The sequence below is a fragment of the Diaporthe batatas genome (assembly GCF_019321695.1).
Source record: "Diaporthe batatas strain CRI 302-4 chromosome Unknown Contig00013, whole genome shotgun sequence".
Taxonomy (NCBI): Eukaryota; Fungi; Ascomycota; class Sordariomycetes; order Diaporthales; family Diaporthaceae; genus Diaporthe; species Diaporthe batatas.
This window is the reverse complement of record NW_025408560.1, coordinates 512,430-535,023: the sequence shown is the minus strand read 5'-3', so window position 1 is coordinate 535,023 and position 22,594 is coordinate 512,430. Positions and strand designations below refer to the sequence as shown.

The 22,594-nt window shown below is 57.5% G+C and overlaps 6 protein-coding genes across 6 annotated transcripts; 4 read left to right on the top strand and 2 right to left on the bottom strand.

Annotated features, from left to right (window-relative positions):
* Positions 1-98: 98 nt before the first annotated feature.
* KVR01_010353 (uncharacterized protein) lies at positions 99-7,226 on the top strand. The gene is made up of 3 exons (XM_044781736.1): positions 99-400; positions 461-891; positions 972-7,226. The coding sequence occupies exons 1-3, from the start codon at positions 220-222 to the stop codon at positions 3,987-3,989; spliced, it is 3,630 nt and encodes a 1,209-aa protein (XP_044640512.1). The 5' UTR covers positions 99-219; the 3' UTR covers positions 3,990-7,226.
* On the bottom strand, positions 5,477-6,709 carry KVR01_010494 (uncharacterized protein; the record flags this gene model as incomplete). Its single annotated transcript, XM_044781390.1, has 2 exons — positions 5,477-6,273; positions 6,601-6,709. 2 exons carry the CDS (start codon positions 6,707-6,709, stop codon positions 5,477-5,479), a joined length of 906 nt encoding a protein of 301 aa, XP_044640653.1.
* Positions 7,227-8,405: 1,179 nt separating the features above from the next.
* Positions 8,406-9,835, top strand: KVR01_010523 (uncharacterized protein; the record flags this gene model as incomplete). The annotated part of the gene is made up of 3 exons (XM_044784037.1): positions 8,406-8,711; positions 9,008-9,325; positions 9,656-9,835. 3 exons carry the CDS (start codon positions 8,406-8,408, stop codon positions 9,833-9,835), a joined length of 804 nt encoding a protein of 267 aa, XP_044640682.1.
* A 5,090-nt stretch (positions 9,836-14,925) lies between these two features.
* Positions 14,926-15,396, bottom strand: KVR01_010172 (uncharacterized protein; the record flags this gene model as incomplete). The annotated part of the gene is made up of 1 exon (XM_044788594.1): positions 14,926-15,396. One exon carries the CDS (start codon positions 15,394-15,396, stop codon positions 14,926-14,928), a length of 471 nt encoding a protein of 156 aa, XP_044640331.1.
* A 3,781-nt stretch (positions 15,397-19,177) lies between these two features.
* On the top strand, positions 19,178-19,576 carry KVR01_010719 (uncharacterized protein; the record flags this gene model as incomplete). The annotated part of the gene is made up of 1 exon (XM_044784730.1): positions 19,178-19,576. The coding sequence occupies one exon, from the start codon at positions 19,178-19,180 to the stop codon at positions 19,574-19,576; it is 399 nt and encodes a 132-aa protein (XP_044640878.1).
* A 987-nt stretch (positions 19,577-20,563) lies between these two features.
* KVR01_010398 (uncharacterized protein) lies at positions 20,564-20,869 on the top strand (the record flags this gene model as incomplete). The annotated part of the gene is made up of 1 exon (XM_044782636.1): positions 20,564-20,869. One exon carries the CDS (start codon positions 20,564-20,566, stop codon positions 20,867-20,869), a length of 306 nt encoding a protein of 101 aa, XP_044640557.1.
* Between the last annotated feature and the right edge of the window lie 1,725 nt (positions 20,870-22,594).

The window sequence follows — 22,594 nt, the reverse complement described above, 5'->3', positions numbered from 1 at the left end:
CCGATCCGGGGAACGTCACAGGGGTCCCTCCTGTCCCAGCCGGGCCAAGCTTCTAGTGGCAGGCAGCTGTACTCCGCATCACAGTGCAGCGGTAGCTTGGCCGTGCAGCCCGCGCTACCAGCCCACCTCGGATTACACTCATCACCCATCAGCTCGACGAGCTCCACGCCTGTCTGTTGCCACCGGCGCTGATAATGAATACAGAGTGTCTGCGATGACATGAGCGGCTTGGAAATGGGTTTCGACGGCCGAGAGAGCCAGGACACAGCAGCTGTCAGCTCCGGCGCACAGCCCCAACCTGCGACTGGGCCATTCGTGCTGCGCACGCTGCTGGAGGACGTGCCACTGTCGGAAGACGGGGACAACGACGATGTCAAGATCAACTTCGTCGAGTATCTTGGTAAGACCGGCCCCGTAGCTGCCGCCTACCGATTGGCCCATGCTGACTATTTCTTTCAAGGCGGCAACCTCTACATAGGCACCTCTGCCTCGGAACTCCTCCACTTCGTCCAGATCCCGCCCGATCCCGCCGACAGCGCCAGCCAGCCAGTCTTCATCCTCGCCTCGAGGCTGCGCCCGACATATATCGAGAGTTCACTTGCTGGAAACGCAAAACCAGGGGTGCAGCAGATCCTCCTGCTGTCCAGGGTCCAGAAGGCATGCGTTCTATGCAACAACACCGTCACCTTCTACTCGCTGCCAGAGCTCAGCCCCGTCTTCGGCACCGTGCGGGTTAAGAACTGCTATTGGATTGGAGGCTTGGATCTGAACCTTACGGAGAATGATAATAATGACCGTGATGACGGGCGTCCCGCCGGAGAGACAATCTTGCTGTCACTGGCCCGCAAGATCCAGGTTGTTCGGGTTGGAGAGGATGCCAGAGTGTTCAAGGTGAGATAGCACGGCGCCCTAGGAGCGAACTGAGGCTTGTATATCTCTCTCTACGCGTGTGTGTGCTGACATTCTTCAAGCAAATTGATTTTGCCGGGAGCACGATTTCAGTCCGGAGAGATTCAATCGCATGCGTCGCCGACTCGAGGAACTACGCACTCTTGGACGTCAACCGTCAGCTGAAGATACCTCTAATGGCCATCTCCTCCCTCGACGATTCGCAGCCGAATATGGGCCAGGCTCAGAACATTGCTGGGAATTCTGAGGTTGGTATCTTGCGCAGCGCCTCTTCGGCACAGAACAGACCTTCGAGCTCAGGCACCAACGATGGTCACAGCCATAGTAGGAGTACAAGTCTAGGGAATTTCATGTCCCAGGCTATGAAAAGGCAGAACAATAGCGAAGGCTATGACTCCGATCACCAACAAGGATCCGACACCCCGCAACGAACAGGAAGCCCTGCACAGCAACCCACTCAAAGCCAAGTCCCTGCGGACAAATCGTTACCCAGCCCTCCTGGCGGAGTCGCCCAAACCCCAAAGGCCCCCGCCGCTGCCCCGGTGATTTTGAAGGCACATATAGTGTCGCCCACGTCCGAAGAGTTTCTTCTTGTCACGGGAACTGGCCCTCATGACCCTGGCATAGGTATTTTTGTGAACCTCGATGGTGACCCGACCCGACCGACCTTGGAATTCGACAGATATCCTAAGGAGATAATCGTTGATGGAGGAGGAGCGGACTTGTCATCTTCAAGACCTTCCATGGGTGAAGAAGAGGAGGGTTACGTTCTAGCATCGATGACCAAAGAATTTCAGGATGGCATTCACAATGGACTTGAGATACAGCGCTGGGATTTGAATGTTGGCGAGGAAATGCCTACCAAGCACTGGCTCGAAGCTCCTCCAATCGAGCCTTCCAAATCCCCAAATGATGCCAGGACTCCCCCACTTGGCATCAAGTCTCTCAGGGGAACAGAAGAATCCAACCTTCAAGAAGTTGTGGACAAGCTTTGCCAAAAGAAGTTTTCTCCCTTTTCTGGAAATCAGCTTGAGTCATCGGCAATGTCACTCAGAAGCTTGGATTCTCGGACAGCGATTTCGATGGAGAGGGTTTCTAAAGAAAGGGAGCTATTCGAGAGGGATGACGACGAATCCCCACTGCCTGATGGCTGGGAAGCCATGAGGAATGAAGAGGAGCAGGATTTCGCCAAGCGATTTGCAAGAACCACCTCCCGTCTCGCCGTCTGGTCCGGTAATCATATATGGTGGGCGGTCAGGAACCCACTACTCCTGCAACTTGATGCGAAGATTCAGTGTTCAGCCATGGAGGCACATGAGGCACCTCATACGGCTGAGGAGCGTCGTCAACTGTTCTCCGTCCTGGCGACGATCAGAGGACGAGATGCAAGAACAGAGCTCGAGTTCATGACATTCAGCTACATCAAGCAGAGGGCAAGTGTGCTGTTGTTCACAAGCTTCTTGCATTCAAACGAGACACCCTTCCCGCCTGAGCTCAAGGCCATGGAAGAGGTTCTCCTGGATTCCAGCTTAGATCCAAGGGTGGTCCTTGGTCTGGTCCCGGGCCTACGGAATGAAATAATCGAGACTAGGAAGGGTATTTGGATTTTCGGGGGCGTCAAGGCCACAGTTGAGAGGTATATGGCCTCTGAGAAGTTTAATCAAGGCGGCCAAGCTCTTGACAGTCTGGGACAGACTACCCTCTTATTTGTCAAATCCTACCTTTGGGGCGTCCATCGCAAAAAAGGCATGGCCAGCACGGCGAACGCCAGTGAGGTATTCAGAACCGTGGATGCTGCCCTGTTGATGGTTTTGCTAGAGCTTGACAAAGATTCACCAAAGGGTATAGGAAGGAACGGCAGCATCCGGTCGGAGCTTTATGAGCTAGTGGACAAGGGCGTGGACTGTTTTGATCGAGCCGTGGATCTGCTCGAACATTACAACCGTCTCTTCGTGCTGAGCCGACTCTATCAAAGCCGTAAGATGTCGGCCGACGTCCTGGCAACGTGGAGACGCATCATTGAGGGCGAGGAAGACATTGGAGGGGAATTCCGGGACGGCGAGCTGCGCGTGCGGGAATACCTCTCCAAAGTCAGCAGTCAGCCTCTTGTGCAGGAATTCGGCGTATGGCTTGCCAACCGCAATCCGAAGCTTGGTGTGCAGGTCTTTGCAGACGACAAGGGCCGTGCTCCCAAGTTCGAGCCAGCGCATGTCGTCGGAATCCTGCGTGAGCAAGCACCAGATGCTGTGAAATACTACCTCGAGCATCTGGTGTTCGGAAAAGGGCATACGAAGTATGTGAATGAGCTCATTACATACTACCTTGACATCGTCATCCACGAGCTTCAGTCTTCCCCCCAGGCCCGAGAGGCCATAGCCTCCACGTACGAAGCGTACAGGGCGCTGAGGGCACCAAAGCCGACGTACAAACAATTCCTCAAGGATAATGCACCAGAAGACGACGAAATCTGGCACAGTCGGCTACGTCTATTACAGCTACTCGGCGAGACTCACGAGTACGATTTCAAGGCCATCAGGAAGAGAATCAGCGAGGCCCTGCCCGCCGACAAGGCGGAGGAGCAGCTACTTGTGCCCGAGGCAATCATCCTCGATGGGAGGGAGCGCAAGCACGAGGAGGCCCTACGGCTCCTTGTCCACCGTCTTGGGGACTTCGACACGGCGGTGTCGTACTGCCTCTACGGCGGCGCGAGCATCTACATCCCGCAATCAGGCCGGCGCGAGTCCCTGCCCAGCGAGGAAACGCAGGCAGGCCTGTTCCGCGCGCTGCTGGGCGAGTTCCTCGCGATCGACGACGTCAGCGACAGGGTCGAGCAGACGGGGGCACTGCTCGAGCGGTTCGGCGGCTGGTTCGACGTCATGGACGTGCTGGAGCTCATCCCGGAGGAATGGTCAGTCGACGTGGTGGCCGGGTTCCTGGCGACGGCGCTGAGGAGGCTGGTCGCAGAGAGGCACGAGACGGACATCGCGAGCAGGCTGAGCTCGGCGGAGAACCTCCGGGTGAGCTGGGACCTGATCGCAAAGATGGACGAGAAGGGGCCCACGGTGGAGACAGGAGGTTGAGGTCAGTCTGAGGGCTGTGATACCCGACAGTAATCCGATGTACAGCATTTACCGTGAACCGAAGCTGACGCCTCCTGCATCGTGATGATGATTGTGAAACGATGCCAGGGACAAGGATACACCCGCCGGCTGCCTCTTGCCCTCAAGTTCCTCTTCACTGTTCTCTTTTCCTCTCTCCCATTCTTCCTGTGGTGCTGTCAGTCTTGTGATGAGTAGCAATCTGGCGAGGGGCACAACTGGATCGTCAGTGAACAATTCCCTGTTCCAATACCAGTCAACGCAGCTGATACAACACGCCGACAATCTCGCTCTGAATTTGTGATTTCGCCATCGTTGCTGGGGCTTCTTTAGACAGCGATCCCGGCACCATCCGGATTATCGTCCCATCGAGGTTTGTTGCCCCATCGATTGGGGCCTGCTGCTGGTCGGGGTTCACAAGTAGACAGGCAGAAAGGCCTCGATCGAGTCGACTCCATGTGGTGCGACCTGATCTATCAGACCCCTTGGAGATGTGATTGTGTCTCAGTGATGACAGTCTTGGTAGTGAAACCACCAATGACTGGAAATCATGGGAATACGTGGTGATCGTGTGGTAAGTAGTGAGCATGATGCTCGTCTGAGATGGAGAAATTAGAAAAATATGAGAAATGATGTGAACCAGTACGGTGGGCACGAGACATACTACAGCTGTGCTGGAAGAAATGCCTTGTGGCTTCAAGGAACCCGTCCGGAGTTGCCCGAAAGGAACACCACCGGTTATGTGAATATATAAGTCCTCACAAAGAAGCGTGACTGGAAACTACTGACGGAAAATCATTGTCATCATCCACCAGAGATCTAACTCCGGATCAGATATCCGCACCATGTGCATGAATATGGGCCCATCACGGCAGCAGCCAACGCCCTTCCTTTCCAGAGACCTCTCAGGTGACTGGCACAACGTAATATCTCCCACGCGCCTTCTCAGACGCGGAGCGGTGGTGCCCATGGAAGTAGCACTGCACCAGCTCCCGATCAGCTACGACCCGGTGAGTATGAGGATCATCGGCAACCAGGCGGGAGAGTTATACCAAGCTCGCAGAGTCACGACTACGCGAAGATCCCTGGACCGATAGACTTTATGAATTTATATACTGGATGGTATATGAACACAGCTCCCATTCGGCGCCAAAGCCATCTGCATGCCACCACTTGCGCCGCTGCTACGGCGAGAGAGAACCATCAGCTGTCGCTAAGCGGCGGCTGTGTGTGCGCTGGGACATGCGGCGCTGATGGATGCGCGATCCGTGCCCCGACGGATGCTGATCATCGGCCTGGACAGAAGGTTTCCTGACCCTTCGCGACACTCGCACAAACAAACACACACGGGTCCCCCAACAAGTATGGACACCCGGTGACAATCGCCCGCGGGCCGGGACGACTCGCGGCCGTGATTTTCACCGCACTTTCTTGTTATATTTCCCCCTTGCCAACAGGATACCACCTCTTCAAGGCGCAGCCCTCTTCAGCACAGCAAAGACAAGCCACCTCTTCCGGCCGACAGGGTCCTCGATGCCCCTGTCCAGGACCCACTCCCTCTCAAGACCGTCACAGTCCCTCTCCCAGATGCTCTCAACCTCGAGCCCCAGGCCGGCCACGCGCTCGCCGTCAAAGAACCCCCTCAACTTGTCCCGGCCCGTGTGGAACCCGGCAACGACCCAGACCCTCGCGTCAGCCGAGTCGGCCAGGAACCACTCGATGGACCTGAGCAGGTTCTCGTGCTCCCAGGGCATCCAGAGGCAGTCGCACACAAACACGCGGTCAAAGGCGTGGCGGCCCCTCTGGGCGAGCGGGGTGTCCAGCTGGCCCCACGCGTGGCCCTCGACCTCGACGGGCGCGACGGCGGCGGAGGGCGACATGTCGGAGCGGGAGTTGCGCGCGGCGTTGGCGGTGAGGTTTGAGATGACGACGGGGGCCGGGTAGTCGGTCAGGAGGGCACGGTCCGCGCCGAGGAGGGCGGAGAGCAGCGAGGGCAGGGCGGTGCCGGCGCCGAGCTCGAGGACGGAGCGGCCCTTGACGCTGAAGGAGGACAGGGGCGGGCCGAGGGGGCTCTCGACGCCGCCTTGCTCCGGGCCCAGCCCCAAGGTGCCGGACTCGACAAACTCGGCCAGCAGCAGCGAGGAGTTCCAGAGGTAGTGGCTGAAGAGCTTGCGGTCGGCGTCGGCCACCGGGTCTGCCAGGGTGATGTGCAGGGGCTTGGGCAGATGGGGGGACTTGTATAGGAGCCCGTGTTCGGCATCGCCATCTGTGAGGTGTTAGCAATAGTGTTCATCTCTTCATCCCTGTTCCTGTCGCTTGTCTCTTGGGCAGTGGAGCGCTCGCGTGCATGGGGCCCTCAGGGGTTCTTTGGCACGGCAGGTTGGTTCGCAGCCGAGCGGCAGATAATTATGACGGCAGGAGCAGCAACAACAGCAGCAAAAGCAACAATCAGAGTTGAATTAGTACCGTACTGGGCGAGATGCAGGACCACGCCATTCAACCGCCCGCCCCACTGGCCCAACATGTGCATAACATAACCAACCGCATGCGCACCCCTGGGTACCTCGTTACATGTATGTCGAGACACACTCACGTTGGTTCATCACATCATCCGGGAAGATGACGCCCAGCGAGGAGCCGAAGAAGTCCTCTGGGTCCTCGGCAGGGGCACCGGTTAAGGCGATGCGAGAGGTCAACGCCATCTCAACCTTTGTCCGGTATCTCCACAGTGCGTCTGACGGCTTGGTTGCGTGCCGAGTGTCTCAGGTTTGTCAGCCAGCTCACCACCAATCCTCCTCTCTGCTGCTCTTGTTCTTCCGAGCTGTCTTCCCTCGTGCCGTCCAGCCTGCCAGCCTGCTTGCCAGTATCCCGTCTGGCACAGCTCAAAATAGCTCCCCACTGCCTCGACGCCAGAGCCTCTGGTCCAGGAGGCCGCAGGCAGACGAGGCTGCTACAACAACAACAGACAGGGATGATGACGAAGAAGGAAAAGCAACAGGTCAATTGACAATCGATAAATCAGGCACACAGGGCACGACAACGTGTCTGCATGCAGGTTCGGGTCCAAAGTACCAAGGCAGGCCAGCAGTTGGTTCGGCTTCGAGCGAGTAACAGCAGCGGCAGCTGCAGCAACGCGGGAAAAAAAATCGTGCGTGGTCGTTCCACACAGCCCTACTGCGAAAAGCAAGCACGCTCCGCCGCACGGGTAGCATAGCCACCCTGGGCGTCTGGCAGTGCCCTATGAGCCCCATGCGGCCACGCCCTGCGCTCCCGGTGCCTCCCCTGTGCCTGCAGCATGATATGGCTGTGTGCTGTCGGCAGAGGGTCACTATTTTTGGGTCCTTCGTCACTCTGCACACATACTCTGATCAACAGCAAGCAGCAGCCCTGTGCAACAACAAACCACACCACCCACACCACCCTCCCACCCACACACCCGTCCGTCAAGATGCATCAACACGCGCGCAACACGGCTCGGCAGAGAGTCTCCGATGCGGCCTGGGGCCCCCAATGCTGCTCTGCTTCGTGTCCCATGCATACAGACACACACACACGATCTGTTTCGCGCAGTGCATGCTTTCTTCGGGTGGGAGCAGCATCCTTCCTTGGTCTGTTGGTTTGGGTGCTTACCTTGCTGACCTTGCTCACCAACCATCGAGAACATCGAGGACAGGGCCCCGGGCCCCGCCCCCTTCGCGGCAAACAGACTGGCCGGACTGGATGGAAATCTGGACGGGACACCAACGGGCCATTCTGGTGGGGGCCTCCTCTCGCCTAGTACCCTTCCATCCTTCCATCCGATAACTGACCTGTTGCTGCACGATGGATCTCTGTGTCGCCCCCCTCCCCCCCTTCCATCCAAGAAACCAAATCTTCGATCGGCAATCCCACCGGAACATCGATCCAGGTTACCAAGGGCTGGCTCCCCACGGCCCATCTTTGGGGGCCATGATGCGCTTCTTCCTGGCTGTCGTGTCTAGTAGTAGACTATGCGTTGTTTGCTGACGGGTTGTCAAGTCCTTCCTTCCCTGTCGCGCCGGGAGTCACATCTAGTCTCCATATCGAGGTCCACTCCGCGCACCTCCTCCCGTGAATCCTGCTCCTACGGGGTCCCACGCGGCCCACGGGGGGTTAACGAGGGATCAATATAGTGACCACTGACCATTCTGTCGTCTGATTAATTGCCGACAAAAGCTTGAACCCCCGAATAAGCCGACGGCGCTTACCGAAACACAAAGACTACATTGTAGACAGACTATTTGTGCCCAGAGAGCTAAGAAGAGAAACAGCCCCCACCCGGCAAGGCCTCCTGGAAGGTCCCGGAAGGATTCCATCACATGAAGTCGCGACCTCACCACCACGCCACCACCACCTCCAGTACCACAGCATAATCATACAATGTCCGGAAACCGCCCCACCCCCCTCACCCCGCGGGTGCTGGACACCCTGCGCAGCCAGCCCGGCATGCCAGCAGACATGTGGTACGTCGTCGTCGCGACCACGCTGTGCGTCCTGAACAGGCCCGACGAGATCCAGGACGTATTCAGGCACGCCGTGGCGGCAGACGCAGCCGCGGATGCGGGCGCAGGCGCAGGTACCACGGGCGTGGTCGCAGATCACCATCATCACGCGCGACAATTGAGGATAGCGCGGCGCCTGCGCGAGGCTCTGCTCAAGACATCCGCCATAGGCGGGCTGCCAAAGGTAAGCAAGCAATCAGACAAGCAATCAATCAAGCAAGCAAAAGTAAAAAAAAGCAAGCATCACAGGGCAGGGCGCGACAAGCCGTTACGAGATGGAAGGGCAAACCACGACGCCCGCGTCTAGCGGCACGCACCATCCTCCTCCTTCCTTATGCCCCCTTCCCACAACGCCCTGCTGTCCCCGTCCCCATCCCCCCTGAAGCGTGCTTCTGCTCCCGACCCATCCGACCCGACCTGTCTGTCATGACCTTGGCCTGCCTGCTCTGACCCTATTCTGTTCCCCTCGTGTGCGCGTAGACCATCAACGCCCTCCAGGAGCTCAAGAAGGCTGTGCCGCCGGGGTGCATCGACGAGCCGCAGGGCTCGTCCCCGACCAACCGCCGTCGCGACCTATACGACACGCCCGTGCCAGACGTCCTCGGCCGCGGCAGGCGCTTCTTTGACGGATGCTACGGCAAGGTCGCCCCTCGCGTCATGACGTCCCTGGACACCTGCGGCACCGAGGACCTTGGCCTCGCCGTGCGCCTTGCCTACGGTTACCTCCTCAGCACCACCTCCGTGCTGTCAGAGGCCGAGACCTCCTTCGTCATGATCGCGGGCCTCGTACCGCAGGATGTGAGTCCAACCCCGACCCTCAAAATCTCCCAGCGGGCATGGTCAGGCATGGGGGCGAGATATCTCCGTGGCGCCTCTAGTAGCAGAGGGATACGGGGATGGGGGTTGAGACCGGGTGGGTGCACGTAGCGCGCTGGGCGCCGCCTGCGAGGTACCCGCCCGTCAGACAAAAAGCGCAATAGGAAAACAAGTCGCGGTGGCGCTGCCCTGGAGCCCTGGAGGCGCGCGAGGGAGCCTGAGGCGAGGACAGATCAGAAGAGAGGCCCGACAGGATTGGTGCAGGGCCTGAGCCAGCGGGAAGCAGCGCCGGAGCTAATGCGGGCACAACAGGTAAACCCCCAACTCAAAGGGCACCTAAGGGGCGCCCTGAACGGCGGCGCAAGCGTTGAGCAGGTACGCGCCGTGAGACAGGTCTCCATCCAGGTCTGCCGGGCGTCGGGCATGCGCCTGCTCACGGCCGACGACCCTCCTGGCTGCTGGGGCTGGCGGGCCGAGGTACAGGACCTCTAGAAAGACGCCGTCGCCAGCAAGACACGGCCTTGCTGCCTCGCCGCCGTTCGGACCTGGGCCCAGCCTGAGGTCTCGACCAACCAGGATGCCAGGACAAGGTTGGTCGGACGGCCCAAGACTCGGGTCCCCGTGCTCCGGAGGGCGGACGTTCCGTCCCGCAGCGGGCCAGGACTAGGACTTTCTTGGGATGGGCATGGCGTTGCTAGCTGGCGAGAAAGCAACTCGAGGTGGCGATATACCCAGACACAACTGCGAAGTTGATGCTAGACACTGTAGACTTAGATGACATGTGCATGCTCACTAGAGGCCCATGTGGTGCGATTAATGCGCGTCCTTAGACAAGGTAACATAGATAGGAGTGCAACCAGTCACCAGACACATGCCGTGACAGCCATTGGGGGCCAAAAGTCTCTCGGGGGTGGGGGTGCTAGCTAGGCCTTGGGGCAACAACCTCGGGGCGTCGCACTATAGTCGCCGGCCTACTGCAAGCCCGAAAAGAGGCCATCGGTTTTAACAATCAGGTCAGCAAGTCAGGCAGCCGATGGGCCTTGTCCGCTGCTGACCAAGGTGCCGCCGCCGTCCCACGTCCACTGGGGAGTCCAGAACACCCTGAAAGCACTGGGGATGAGGCTCAAAATTGCCGACCGGGGGGGAAGGGGGTGCATGTGCGTGGGTGAGAGGATGTGTTGTCCTCCGCCGATTCGCGTGAGGCGAGCGGCGCCCCTTGCGAAGAATCCTGGCGGCCGCACCTTGCCCTGCTTCCTTGGGCGAAACCTCTTGCGAATCCTTCCGCATGCGCTGTCCCGCCGTGGGTCCCCCATTTGCTCCCCTGTGGTGGCGGCGGTGTGTGCCAAGTCTCCAAAGGTACCACGCGCCCAAGCGAGGGTCCATGCTGCCCTCCAGGGCAAGGGTGCGCAGGGGGTGGTGGTAGTAGGATTGCGGGCTCCTCCACTCTCTGTTTATCATGCCCATTAGTGCTTTGTTATCACTGTGGTATTTGCTCTGTACTGTAACATGCGCGCCTGTATTGGGAGGGGTGGAGGTCGACAACGCATCACATTGGGTCGCCATTCCACCCCGGAAACGACCTGGGACGCGCGGGCACAGGCAGCGGCCATTGCTTGCACAGTCCTAGATGGGCATGTATCTCGGCCCCCGGGTGCTGAGGTCGGACGGGCCATCATGGGGCAAGCTTGGTCATGTTGGGCCTTGCCGCAAACATCCGGACTTCGGACGAGAGGAAAGTCCTTCGTCGCATGGGAACAGCAGTGGAGACCACAGCCCACCCGCCAATTCCACACAACAGTCGTCTTTTGTTGGGGCGGGGCGGCTCTCCCCTGGCGTCGCCTTGAAGCGCTGGCCGACTGCTGAGCGGCGTCAATTTGCGCGGTAGGTGGTACGGACGCACATATGTTGCAAAAGTGATGGCTATTGCTTGTGGCGGTGGGTTGACGCAGGCCCTGCATTGTTTGACACATTGGTACCACGGCGGCGGCGTCGCCCAGCAGACAATGTCGATGCGGAACTGCTTGCTACTCAGTGTCCGATGCTGACTCAAGCCCCCTGGCCCCTTGTGCAAGATGTTTATGATCGCCGACCTAGATTGACGAGGATCCCGAGATCTTCAACAAATCTTCCAATGGGAGGTAGCTCCTCATCTCGGATGGCATACGTGCCGAGCCAGGTCTAAGACTTGTCCGCGCAAAAGGCGCCGTACCAAAACAGTATTATACGGGTCCTTGTCTTCATGGGCCTCATGGTCGCGGGGGGAATCTATGTACGCGCGTGGGCCCAGGCGTCGACATCCAGCCAGATGGGGCGGCCGATCGACAGAGTCGATGGAGCCAAACTTTATTATTTGGAATGCTCGACGTACCAGACCGCGGAGGGAAGGTCGGGGGAGGTGCGAGGGGTGGAGGAGAACATGATCTATCCCAAGCTGACCGTCTTGCAGTGCAATCAATCAATCATCGATTGAAATGCTTCAAATGTGGGTACTGTTCGGGGGAAGATGACGGGCACGGTTAACCAAAAGAGGTGAGCTCGGGCGTGCGGTGTTGCATCAGTTAGATCTTGTCTGAGGGTTGTGAGCAGGGGCTGCGGGAAGGCTAGTCGACCCAGACTGTCGGTGTCGGTGCAATCTGGCGTGCCTCTAGGGCCTGGGCTGCACAGTGATGTGATGTGATAGCGAAGGATCAATTAGTTTCTGCGCCGTGCCATTATCACCTTCACCGAGCTCGTTTAGTTTAGTGGCTGCGGATAGCTGGCAGGGAGACTACACCACCTGCCACCTGCCACCATGCATCCCTGTGAAGCTCGAGCGGCGCCGAAGCCAAGTTCTACCCCGGGGGAGGGATTTCTTCGTGTACAGGGTTTTGCCTGCAATAAGGTTAAAAAGGTACTTCTACCTTGATGGTAATGGGGGCCCTACTATAACTCACACTTTGTTAGAGAACCAAAAAATATAGTTACCTTTACTATAAATATCTAGAAAAATAAGTTAATTTTAGTAGACTTACATTAATAAAATGGTAACTAGGCTAATGGGAGAAAGGTATTGTTTTAAACTTAAAATAGGAGATTTTGATTGGTTAGTAGGGTGATATTGCATGTATTTATGCTAATAAAGTGCAAGGGAAAATCCTGTATGCTGGACAAGGTACTGGCATGCTGCTTAACCCTTGCCAATCGGCGGCAATCAGAATGCCGGGAGGCAAATGGTCAACATTTAATATATGCTTTATTGCACTATGTCCGTTAGCCTAGAAGATCGCAACAAGCATCAGGCATGGACGATAGCTGACAGCACGTCTCCCGTACCGACACCCCGGGACCGCAGTCCCTGCTTGGAGGTCGAGGGCGTTGATGGCGGCCAGCATGCCGTCAGATGGCGCAATGTCCCCGGCGCCGACATCCCTAGGGTCCATCTCATCTCAACGCATTCCAAGGCTGGGTTGAGCGGCATGCGGGAGCTCCCAGTACTAGTTACCAGACTGGCGGTGTCGCGGAAGACGGCTGGTCCACGTTCATCCGAACCCTGCTGGTCCCCTCGAGCCCTCCGCCTAGTGCGCAAGTTCTTTTCTGTAGCCAGAGGGAGGTACTCCGTAGTTGCAACCTTGCGACATTACGCTTTTGTTTGTGGCTAATGCAGCACTGGGGTTTAGACAGTGCCGCGTCTTCCAACACCCCATGAAAATGAGCTGACGCCAAGCGAGGCCGACTCACGAGGATGCCAGGTTTGTCTCTGATTCCTGGATGGGATCTGGACTGCCTCCCCCACACGGTGAGGAGCAAGGGATGACTCGTTTAGTCAAGTAATCACCTTGCTGGATGTAACTCCCGACATCTGTAGCAATGTCTAGCTTTGCGCTCATTCCCCAGGCCCACGATCGAGGTGGCAATGAGAAGCACCGGTAGATGTGCCTCGAGCTGTTTGTTGTGTGCGTGCAGCTCGCGGGCCAGCATGGAAGTGAGCGGCCATGGCCCGCCGGTGATCAGAACGGCATTTGGAAGAGTTTGCTCTGGCAGTCATGCAAGTTGTCAGATGCTGGTTGGACCCGAGGCGCTGGTAAGTCCGTCCTGGCAGTGGGACGACGCCCGCGATAGGAAAGCCACCCCCATTCAATCACCCGCACTCCCTGGTCCCCGGTGCCAGAGCGTCGGGTCTCGAGCGGTGGGGACCACGTCGAACTTGCCGGGGATCGTCTGAGAGGGAGGTATAGTGGAGCTGCTATCGACTCTGCGAGCATGGATCCCGTCCTCCGTCATCTGCACCGGCTAGGGTGCCGGCACCACCTAGGTAGCAGCGAAGATACGTACCGCTTTTGCCAACAGCATGCGACTGGAACAGTCAGCACATCTGCCTAGGTCACTCCGTACTCATTTCCAAATTTAGGTCTGTGGGAGCCTACGACTTGCAGTAGCGTTGGCAAAGATCGCAGGGCCCACCGCCTAAGATGTATCCTTGCTGTCAAGACTTGTGTTAAAACCTTGATTCCTGTCACGTTCAATTCTGTCAGGGCCCCGGCGATCTGGGCCCTCTCGCCAGAACGCACCATCATGCCGGCATGGTGGTCGGGCTGGTTTAGATGCAGCACCTACAGGATTTTCCCTTGCACTTTGTTAGCGTAAATACATGTAGTGTCACCCTACTAACCAATTAGAATCTCCTATTTTAAGTTTAAAATGGTACCTCTCTCCCATTAGCCTAGTTACCGTTTTATTAATGTAAGTCTACTAGAATTAACTTATTTTTCTAGGTATTTATAGTAAAGGTAATTGTATTTTTTGGTTCTTTGATAGAGTGTGAGTTATAGTAGGGCCCCCATTACCATTAGGGTAGAAGTACCTTTTTAACCTTATTGCAGGCAAAACCCTGTACTTCTTCTTGGAACCGCGAATGGTGTTTCTGGAGTGGGGTACAAGTTTGAGGTTCTTCTGGTGGGGGCTGGAGCAGGCAGGGATTCTGCGGTGTCTTTCCCCGGGATGTCGCGCTGCGTGACCGAACTGCAAGGTAATCTACCGCGCTGTCTTGCGTCAGGGTTCCTGGTTGCCGATCTCGAGAGAGAACACACTCCAGTCGGCATGGCATCGCTGCTTGAGGTGTGGACCAGGCGTGCAGACGCTCATTCCGCTGGCGCCGCGACGGGACCAGTCGTAGCCAATAGAGGTTACATGCCTGGTTGCATTCATAAGGCCTCCTCATCGGATCGAGCATGTTCCGCGGTGACACGGCCATACAAGGCTCTAGGGAGGGAGGGTCTTTGTGGGCATCGATTGTGCTTGTCAGCTCCCCTCTTGCAGTGCACCAAGTCTTTTTGGGAGGCCCGCATGATGCTGCCAGCCTCTCCAGGGACAGATCGGCCACGGCAGTGCAACCTACGTGTGTGAATGTTCCGTTCCCTGGTGGGCGTGCAAACATCATCGACTTGCCTGACACCCGTAAACAACTCTCTCCTAGCGGCACTGTGGCGAGACGGCACAGCTGGGGGCCAAGCTCTCGAGGAAACTTGCATCCGCCTCCGCCCAGGAGGTCCTGACAGCGGACACACCCGCCCCCGACCGCACCGCGCAAGCTAGGCCTGGCAAAGCTAGGGCTTGCGGAGCTGGTTGCCGCCCGGCGTCGAGGCGGGAGGACGACAAGATCGGTGCTGCACGAGGCCGGAGCCCATGCTTCTTGGAGGGGCACCGAGAAGGGCCTTGGATCGGGCGTTGCTTGCGAGGGGTGTTTTGCTTCTCATCTGTCTGCTCGGTCGTATGTACAGTTCACACTGGGTACCGCGGCTTGGTGGGGAGAATGGGCCATGGCCGAAGTGCAGCCACGGCAATGTCGTTTGTGAGAGGCGGCGGCCCCCACAACAAAAAAGCTCAACCTTGCGGGAGAAATGCCGACCTACCGACTTGTAGCCCAGCACACAGCACAACCTTGCAAGCTCGACAGGTGTGTAGCACAGTTTCACCGTCGCAACAGGTTTCGAGGTGAGGATAAGCACCGACCTGTGACGACCAAGGGCGGGCTTCTGGAAGGGCAAGAAGCCCGCAGAGTCCGCCGCGCAATGCATACTCGGTACCTAGGAGGTTGGGAGATTGGGGTGGTTTTCTTGTCGATAGGATGGACACCGAGAGATGATCGCCCAAGAGCCAAAGCAGGACCCGAGGTATACTGCCCAAATAAGACTGGCTTGGCAGGCGCACACACAGACACGTAGCCATGACTGACCGACCGGTCAAGAACCCCAAGCCTGAGGAGAGAGGGAGAGGCTTAGTGTACAAGACAAGCTGGGAAGGCTCATCCCGTGTGTCTGCAGCTCCTGTCAGTCTGGCAGCCTGTCTGCCTGTCTGGGGGGACATCCTCACTCTATCGGGGTGGACTAGTAATACAGTTTAACTCGAAATTGCGGAGCAGACCAGACAAGCCTGTGCCCGGCGATCCCGCCCTCGCGCCTGCCTACATGTTATTGGTCACTTTCCGGAAAGAGCGACGGCATCAATTGCACCTGGGCAGTGGGCAGGTGGGGGCATTCTCTCTGTAGGCCCCGATTCGGGACCGATGATCGTATCTCGTCTTCAATTTCCCAAAGGGTCCTCTTGTTCTGCACGCTGCACCCAATCGCAACGCCTGTGGGGCGCAATGACGAGATACTCAGAGACCCGCCCAGACCATTTCGAATGCCGAAGTGACTGACTGCCAGACTGACAGGCTACACTATAGTAGACCGCAAGACTTTGCACTATGTACTCCGTACATGACCTCCCTCCCGCCTTGGTCATGTGTGTGTGTGTGGGGGGGGGGGGAGCGCCGCCAGGCCCTACCGTACTTGGGAGGCAGTCTACACTACATCCGTACTGTACACGGCCAACAATACCAGGCTACGGTCTCTACTGCGCGCTGTGTCGTGATGCCTGGCTGCAGAAACGGGAGCCACATGACAGCCACCACCAGAGGGCGCATGGTACTTCATACATTAATACCGTTCGTCTTGTCTGAATAGTTCGTGTCAGGGAGGAATCCTGAGAGGCAGGGACCAGGGCCAGGGTCCAGAGGGCAATGGTCCACGCAAGAGCAGCTTATTGTTGTGCGGGCCTTGCACGCCCGCAGACGACGTTGGTCCTGCTGTCGCGATCCGGACCACCCTCCCGCGTTTCAAATCTCCTTTGGTGTTCCTGCTGGCTCGCCATACAGCAGCCAGCATCGTACCGCACGCCAGCGCAGCGCGTCAACAGGAACCTGCAAGGGTGCGGCGCAGCTCTCCAGACATCTGCTCGGCCCTGGGGCAGCTCGTAGGAGCCGTCCCCTGAGAGTACTCCGTACCGGCCGGCTCACAACACCAATCGTGGTGACTTGGTGCCACGGGCAGCCGACAGCGGGCCTGCAGGTCCTGCCTGTCTCGTCAGCCCTATGCGCCCCAGCACGCAGCGAATCACCAAGGGCAGTCAGCGAGCAGACAGGCCGCAGGATTCCAAACTCCAACAGCGGGACCAGTCCCTCGAGATTCTCTCATTTGCGAGGGCTGCCACGCTGGTCACTCGCGCCGTCGAGCTGCCCTGTTCAGGGTCAAGCCAACAACATCGCCTAAGGCATCCACTTGCGAGCGGATTTGGCAGCATGCAAGGGCTGACCGCAACTCCCCCGACGAGTCAATGCATCCCGTTCCCTGGCCTTTCATTTGGGAGGCATGTCAGACTCTGCATCAAGCATACTTTCCACATGTCTCACGGATCCATCCACTCCATCCGGAAGATTGCAACTCTCCCCAATACGACCCGTGCCGCCCGCCAATGGGAGCCCTGCTCCTTCGTACATGATGGGCTGCATACCACGAGGCAACCCTGCTGGTCGCCGTGATTACGATCCAGCCATTCGGCGGATCCAGCCACCGTACAGGCTACCATCACACCCTTTCACGCCCGCCCCATCTCCCCCGAACCCCCCGAACGTGGGTATGGGTACTGTCCGTTCACAGTGGATCCCCCGTCGCGTGCTCTTGTACACAGGAACCTTCCCTTGGAAGCATCTGCTACAAATCCTCAACTGAGAGGATTTGGCCCCCTCAAATTAACTCCCCACCAGCCGGGCGTCAGCACTCTGATTTCTCGCTTGTCACCTGTCGAACGACAAAGCGAAGGCGTCCCCTTTTCCTTGCATAATACTGGTTAACAGGCTACGGGCTACAAGGCAGACGATGCCAGACGATGCCGCATCATTATTAGCGACGCGCGAGTGGCCGGCGCTAGCACAACGGACACACGGGCACGGGCACGGGCGACGCCTCGAGCTACTGTCCTTGTTCAACTGTTTTAACCTACTTCGATTGCTCGCGGCCTCTAGGGTAATACCGCTGTAGGCGCACGGGCACCATGTTCATCTTTCCCGTCGAGTAGCCCCGGGAGCGCAAGCCCATCGGGAGCCGTCACAGGACTGCAAGCGCCGTTGGCAGACCAGAGAACCTAGGACGGCCGTCCATATCAGACGACGCATATGACCTCGTCTCAGAGCATCTCAAACCGTATCATTACTGCCATCCAAAAGAATGCATGGTCGCAAGGGTGTGTTGTGGACTGTTTGTTCCCCTTAAGCCCTCTAGCATGGCTGCATGCTTGTCAGCAAGCCACCCCCCCCCCTGTTAGTGAGGTAGGAGGTCATATCTGATGCCCAGTCTCAAGTCAGTGTCGGACATCCTCATGGCTGTTTGATGCCCGCCATCAAAGCCCTGCGTCGTTCTTGATTGACCCCTCTACGACTGTCCTATCAGGTTCAACTCTTGTCGGGCGGCATGAGTGCTGAGATTACGAAGTCACGCGTTCATCTCGAGCGATGTTACGAGGGCCCACGCCTGGTGTTCAATAGAACTACGGCGCGGCCATCCGGCCCAGGCACAGCTCAAATCGACTGAGGCAGAGCAGATGACCCAATGCATGACATCCGGGGCATCGCGGGGTAGCATTGCAGGTCGGACAGGCTGTGACAAGGACCCAGCAGTCTGGAGGCAGCCGGGAACGATTGGATGGGAAGCAACGGACAGATGCAGGACTGAAAAAAAGCCAGAAGCAAATCCCAAGGCGCACTTGTGAATTTTGGCCCTACACCGGCTCCCACACTAAAACACGCTTGGGTTCGGTGAAGACGGAGCGCCAATGATGTGGCAGGATCCCGACGCCAATTGCCCACAGGTGATAGCACCCGTTTGCAAGCTCGAACTTGGCTTCCTTGATGAGCCTCCTTCCTGCCTCCGCGTTGGGTCGGTCCAACTTTCTGCGATAGGTGTCGAATGGTCGGTCGGCATGTCTACTGCAGCAGCAATTGCCTACCCAACGGGCCAGCGGGCATAGTCCCCACCTCTCTCTCTTGCTCCCGACTTTTCTTTTTTTATTCACGGGCAAAGCTATCCCCACAAATGCAGGGACTTTCCCGGCCCAAGCTTTTCTGACCATCGCATCTCCTCCAATCAGCTGGCAGGAACATTCTGTCGGGAGTCTGTGTGGGACCTGGCTTTGCCTAGAAGACGTCAGCCACAGCTAATCCGCATCAGGAGGCAATCCTCGAGGGACAGATCTTCACCCCGACTCGTCAGAAAGGGATTGTTCGCTGCATGCCGTCAAAGGGTGACAACCATCAGTTTGGGTCTCACAAAACAATGTTAACCCATTACTAGAGAGATGGACGGCGGGAGAAATTGAGTCTATGCCTCGGCGTTTGACCCAGATTCATCTGCTTGTCCCACCCGGTCAAAGATTTTGACTCGCAGCAGAGAGAGACACGCACGCCTCACTAGAAAGGGACGCCTCTCAGAACCTGCCCAGGCGAAATAACAATGTACCACGAGAGATGCTGCTCGCGGTCGGATGGCCTACTGTGACGACACGCATGTCAAAAGCAGCGATGGTTTATGTGATCAGCGATACCTCCACGCTCAATTGGCAATATGCACGAAACTACCGAGGAAAACTAATAAATCCGATGTAGCCCGGATGAATAAACGAAACTTTTTTTTACAAGCTTCTCGTACCCGAGGAACGATGAGCTTTGCGGGGTGTTGTTTTGGAGGTTGCGTGGGTCTTGGTTTTAGCGCTCAAAGACCCAAAAACAGAGCACCTAAAGGAGTCCCCTCCAAGCGAGAACAGACATGCAGCCGGAGAAGCTCATCCTCGGTGCCCCGAGGTATGTTTCAAGATGAGAAGGGCAGGTCTTACCCACAACAAATGTGGTCTCCACTTCTCGATCGGTCACGCAAAGCTGACTGACCGACCGAGAAGAGTGGATGCATCCGGGCATTTGTATGGACTTGCAGACGGAGACACCGCCAGAGCCAGGCTCTGGATTGGTAATGATTGCGATACCAGTCACCACCATCTAAGCATATTTGCATGGCAGTCATCACATGCGACCACTGACAGCTCGCAGCGGCTCGTTAGTCCGCCAGTTGTGGCCGGGCGGGTTGCTTGGGTGGTGGCAGCGAAGCAGCTGGACCATTACCACAACGAGACGAGCGAAAGCAAACAAGATGCTTACTGTGCACGGAAAAGGCTTGGTGGGAAGCGTACTCGGTATGTGCACAGTCATGGTGAGAGTACGACATTCGGTTCTGCATGGACATTGGAAATAGCGATGACGACTTGTCAGCATCGACATCAATGCCTGGTGCAGGTGCAGCGGCAGCGGCAGCGGCAGCAATGCAGTCACCCTGCCGATGAGCCTCTCACGCGGGTGAGGTGATCTGATGCCTGGAGGAAAGGGGGGACATGACACCACACAGTAGCCAAAAGAAGGGTAGTGCGGTAAGGCTGTGCACTTATTTCGGGAACGTCACGCCTGTGCACTGCTGGGTGGTTGGCCCAGGCCGGGAAAGAGGGATCTAGTCACCAGCGACCGGCCGGCTGGTGCTCGGGACAATAGACCACCCGGGGCGCACGCCGCCCACAGGGTGTGGTCTCCTCATTGCCTTATTGCATCCCCTGTGGGCTGTACAGTTACAGCGCACACTCGACGTGCGTCGAGTACCACGTCGTTGCCTACTATAGATGTTCAGTGCTCATCATGATGCTTACATGTGTGACAGGAGGGCGGTATATGCTTGAAAGCTGACCGCCAGGCATGGCCACTGTTGGACGTGTGCTGCACTGCATCTATGCACTACACTTTTGGCTGGTGCCTATCTGACATATTCGCAGCACAGCGCAAGAGACATGCATCGTGATCGATCACGAAAACAAAAATAGCAGAGATATGACATGACACTGAGAAACAGGGCCGCCGCAAGCTTTCGAGCTTGCGGTGGCTGCCTCTGGGAAACTAGGGCGCTCGCGGCACTTGCCAGCGACAGACAGCACAGGTCAACCAAGTGGGCGACGTTTCAGGGGCTTGTCCTTGTCGACCCAGGCCCGAAGCGATCTGGATCGTCGCCCACGACTGTGCTTGTGACCTCACCAGCCCAGGCCCTGATCCCCACCGACCGTCGGTGCCGAGCCCGACCATGGCTCGGAAGAGATGGGAGCCAGATTGATAGTGCACTCTTGGCCCTGTCGTCGCTCAGATGACTGGCTGACGCTATTGGACAGGGCCCGCGACAGCCCTGCCCTGGGACAAACCTACAAGGTGATATGTGAAAGATGGGGAGATCCATCTACTATATCAATAACAATTATATGGGGCGTCTCCTTCCGCAATCGGGCAACAGCCGCGGCCATGAGCTGTGAAGAATAAGCTTCGGGGAGCTGCCGGCGAGTGCGACACTACCTCACGTCTCGTCGGCCCAGAGCCAGGGCGCTGGGAAGGAGACGGACGGGGATCACAGACTCCCGTGCACACACCGACGAGTCTGGCGTGGCGTGGCCCCGAAAAATAAAGGAGGCGTAGGCGGTGGGGAGGCGGGGAGACGTCAGATTGTCTGCTACCGTCACCGGCCTCTTGCGCAATGATACTGCGAAGATGAAGGTGGACTCCCACCGCACGGCAGATGAGATCAGAGGACACGGTCAATCTTAAGAGCAGGCATGATCCTGATGTGCCCGTGTGCTCAGAGTGAGCGCAGAGACCAGAAACCGGTGGATACGGGGCACTCAACCAACTGGTTGCTCTTGTGTGCAGAGAAAATAAGAAACGAGAGACATGCGGTGACAGGCCAGGCAAATTTGACTTGCTGGGGGCACAACACATGCAGTCAGTGACCAACCGACCCAGGTGACCTCTGGGGTCTGGGATTTTGGAACGAGCCAACAACCAACGTCGACACTAGCATCAAAGGCGGTCCCTTGGTCAAGCACAACGGCAGCAGCTAGCTACAGGTGGCCGAGCACAAGGCAAGCACCAGTTGACTCCGGGAAGAAGGCCATCGTCACGCGGATCCGATGGTACCACACGGACGGGTGCTGGTGGACGGGCAAAGCAAAAGAGGTACTGATGGACCAGAGGTCCCAGTCCCGGGTCCGGTCCCAAAACCCTTGTAATAAGCATGCGCCGTGGATCGCAAGACGCTCTATCCAATATGCATGTCTCAGTCAGAAAATAACGGGATCTCTCCATGCCTGTCTTGGACCAGAAATCTTGGAAATGTCTCGCTTGCCCACCCTCGTCCCCGCTGGCGCTATCTCGTTTCCGGTGAGGGTCGTCGCTTGACCAAGCAGAATGGGGGAGCGAGGAAGGTGTGTGTGCTCTCTGCACTCGTCGTGTTTCCCGAGCCCATGGCTCCAGGGAGGGCCAACCCTGGGATGGTGCTGCAGATACTCCAGAGACAGCACCGAGCAGAAACTCACTCGGCCAACAGGGCTAGGGCTAACAAGATGGACGTGACCACGGCCAGAACTGGACTAATAGTAGTAAGCAGCGCAGCCCAAGCCTAGAGCCCAAGCTACCTAGCTAAACTATACCAGGACCGGGGGGCGGGCAGGGCGGGCGGGCTGGCGACCGGTGGGAAAGGAAGCCAGCAGGGCGGCGCGGGCGGGAGCGAGGGCCAGAGCAAGGAGGGACTGGGGGAGGCTGTGACTTCAAAATAGCGGGTTCCCAGGGCTCCATCCTGGCAGCCTGGTCTGCGACAAGATGACGCCGTCACATTTTCCTTGTTAGCCTTTGGTGCTGTGTGTACTACGGTATACCCCAGGGCTGCCAGGTACTCCGTAGTGCGCACCCACCACCAGTGTGTCTCTAGTAGTATCTCTCAGGGTTGTACTGTAGGAAGTGGAAAAAACAGGACCCGTGGACCTTGCTGTATATAGGGTTTTGCCTGCAATAAGGTTAAAAAGGTACTTCTACCCTAATAGTAATGG

Bases quoted from the DNA above. Each gene is read 5' to 3' on its own strand.
- KVR01_010353 (XM_044781736.1), top strand. From the start codon at position 220: ATGAGCGGCTTGGAAATGGGTTTCGACGGCCGAGAGAGCCAGGACACA. The intron at 401-460 runs GTAAGACCGGCC...ATTTCTTTCAAG, and splicing joins CAACTTCGTCGAGTATCTTG to GCGGCAACCTCTACATAGGC. The intron at 892-971 runs GTGAGATAGCAC...ACATTCTTCAAG, and splicing joins AGGATGCCAGAGTGTTCAAG to CAAATTGATTTTGCCGGGAG.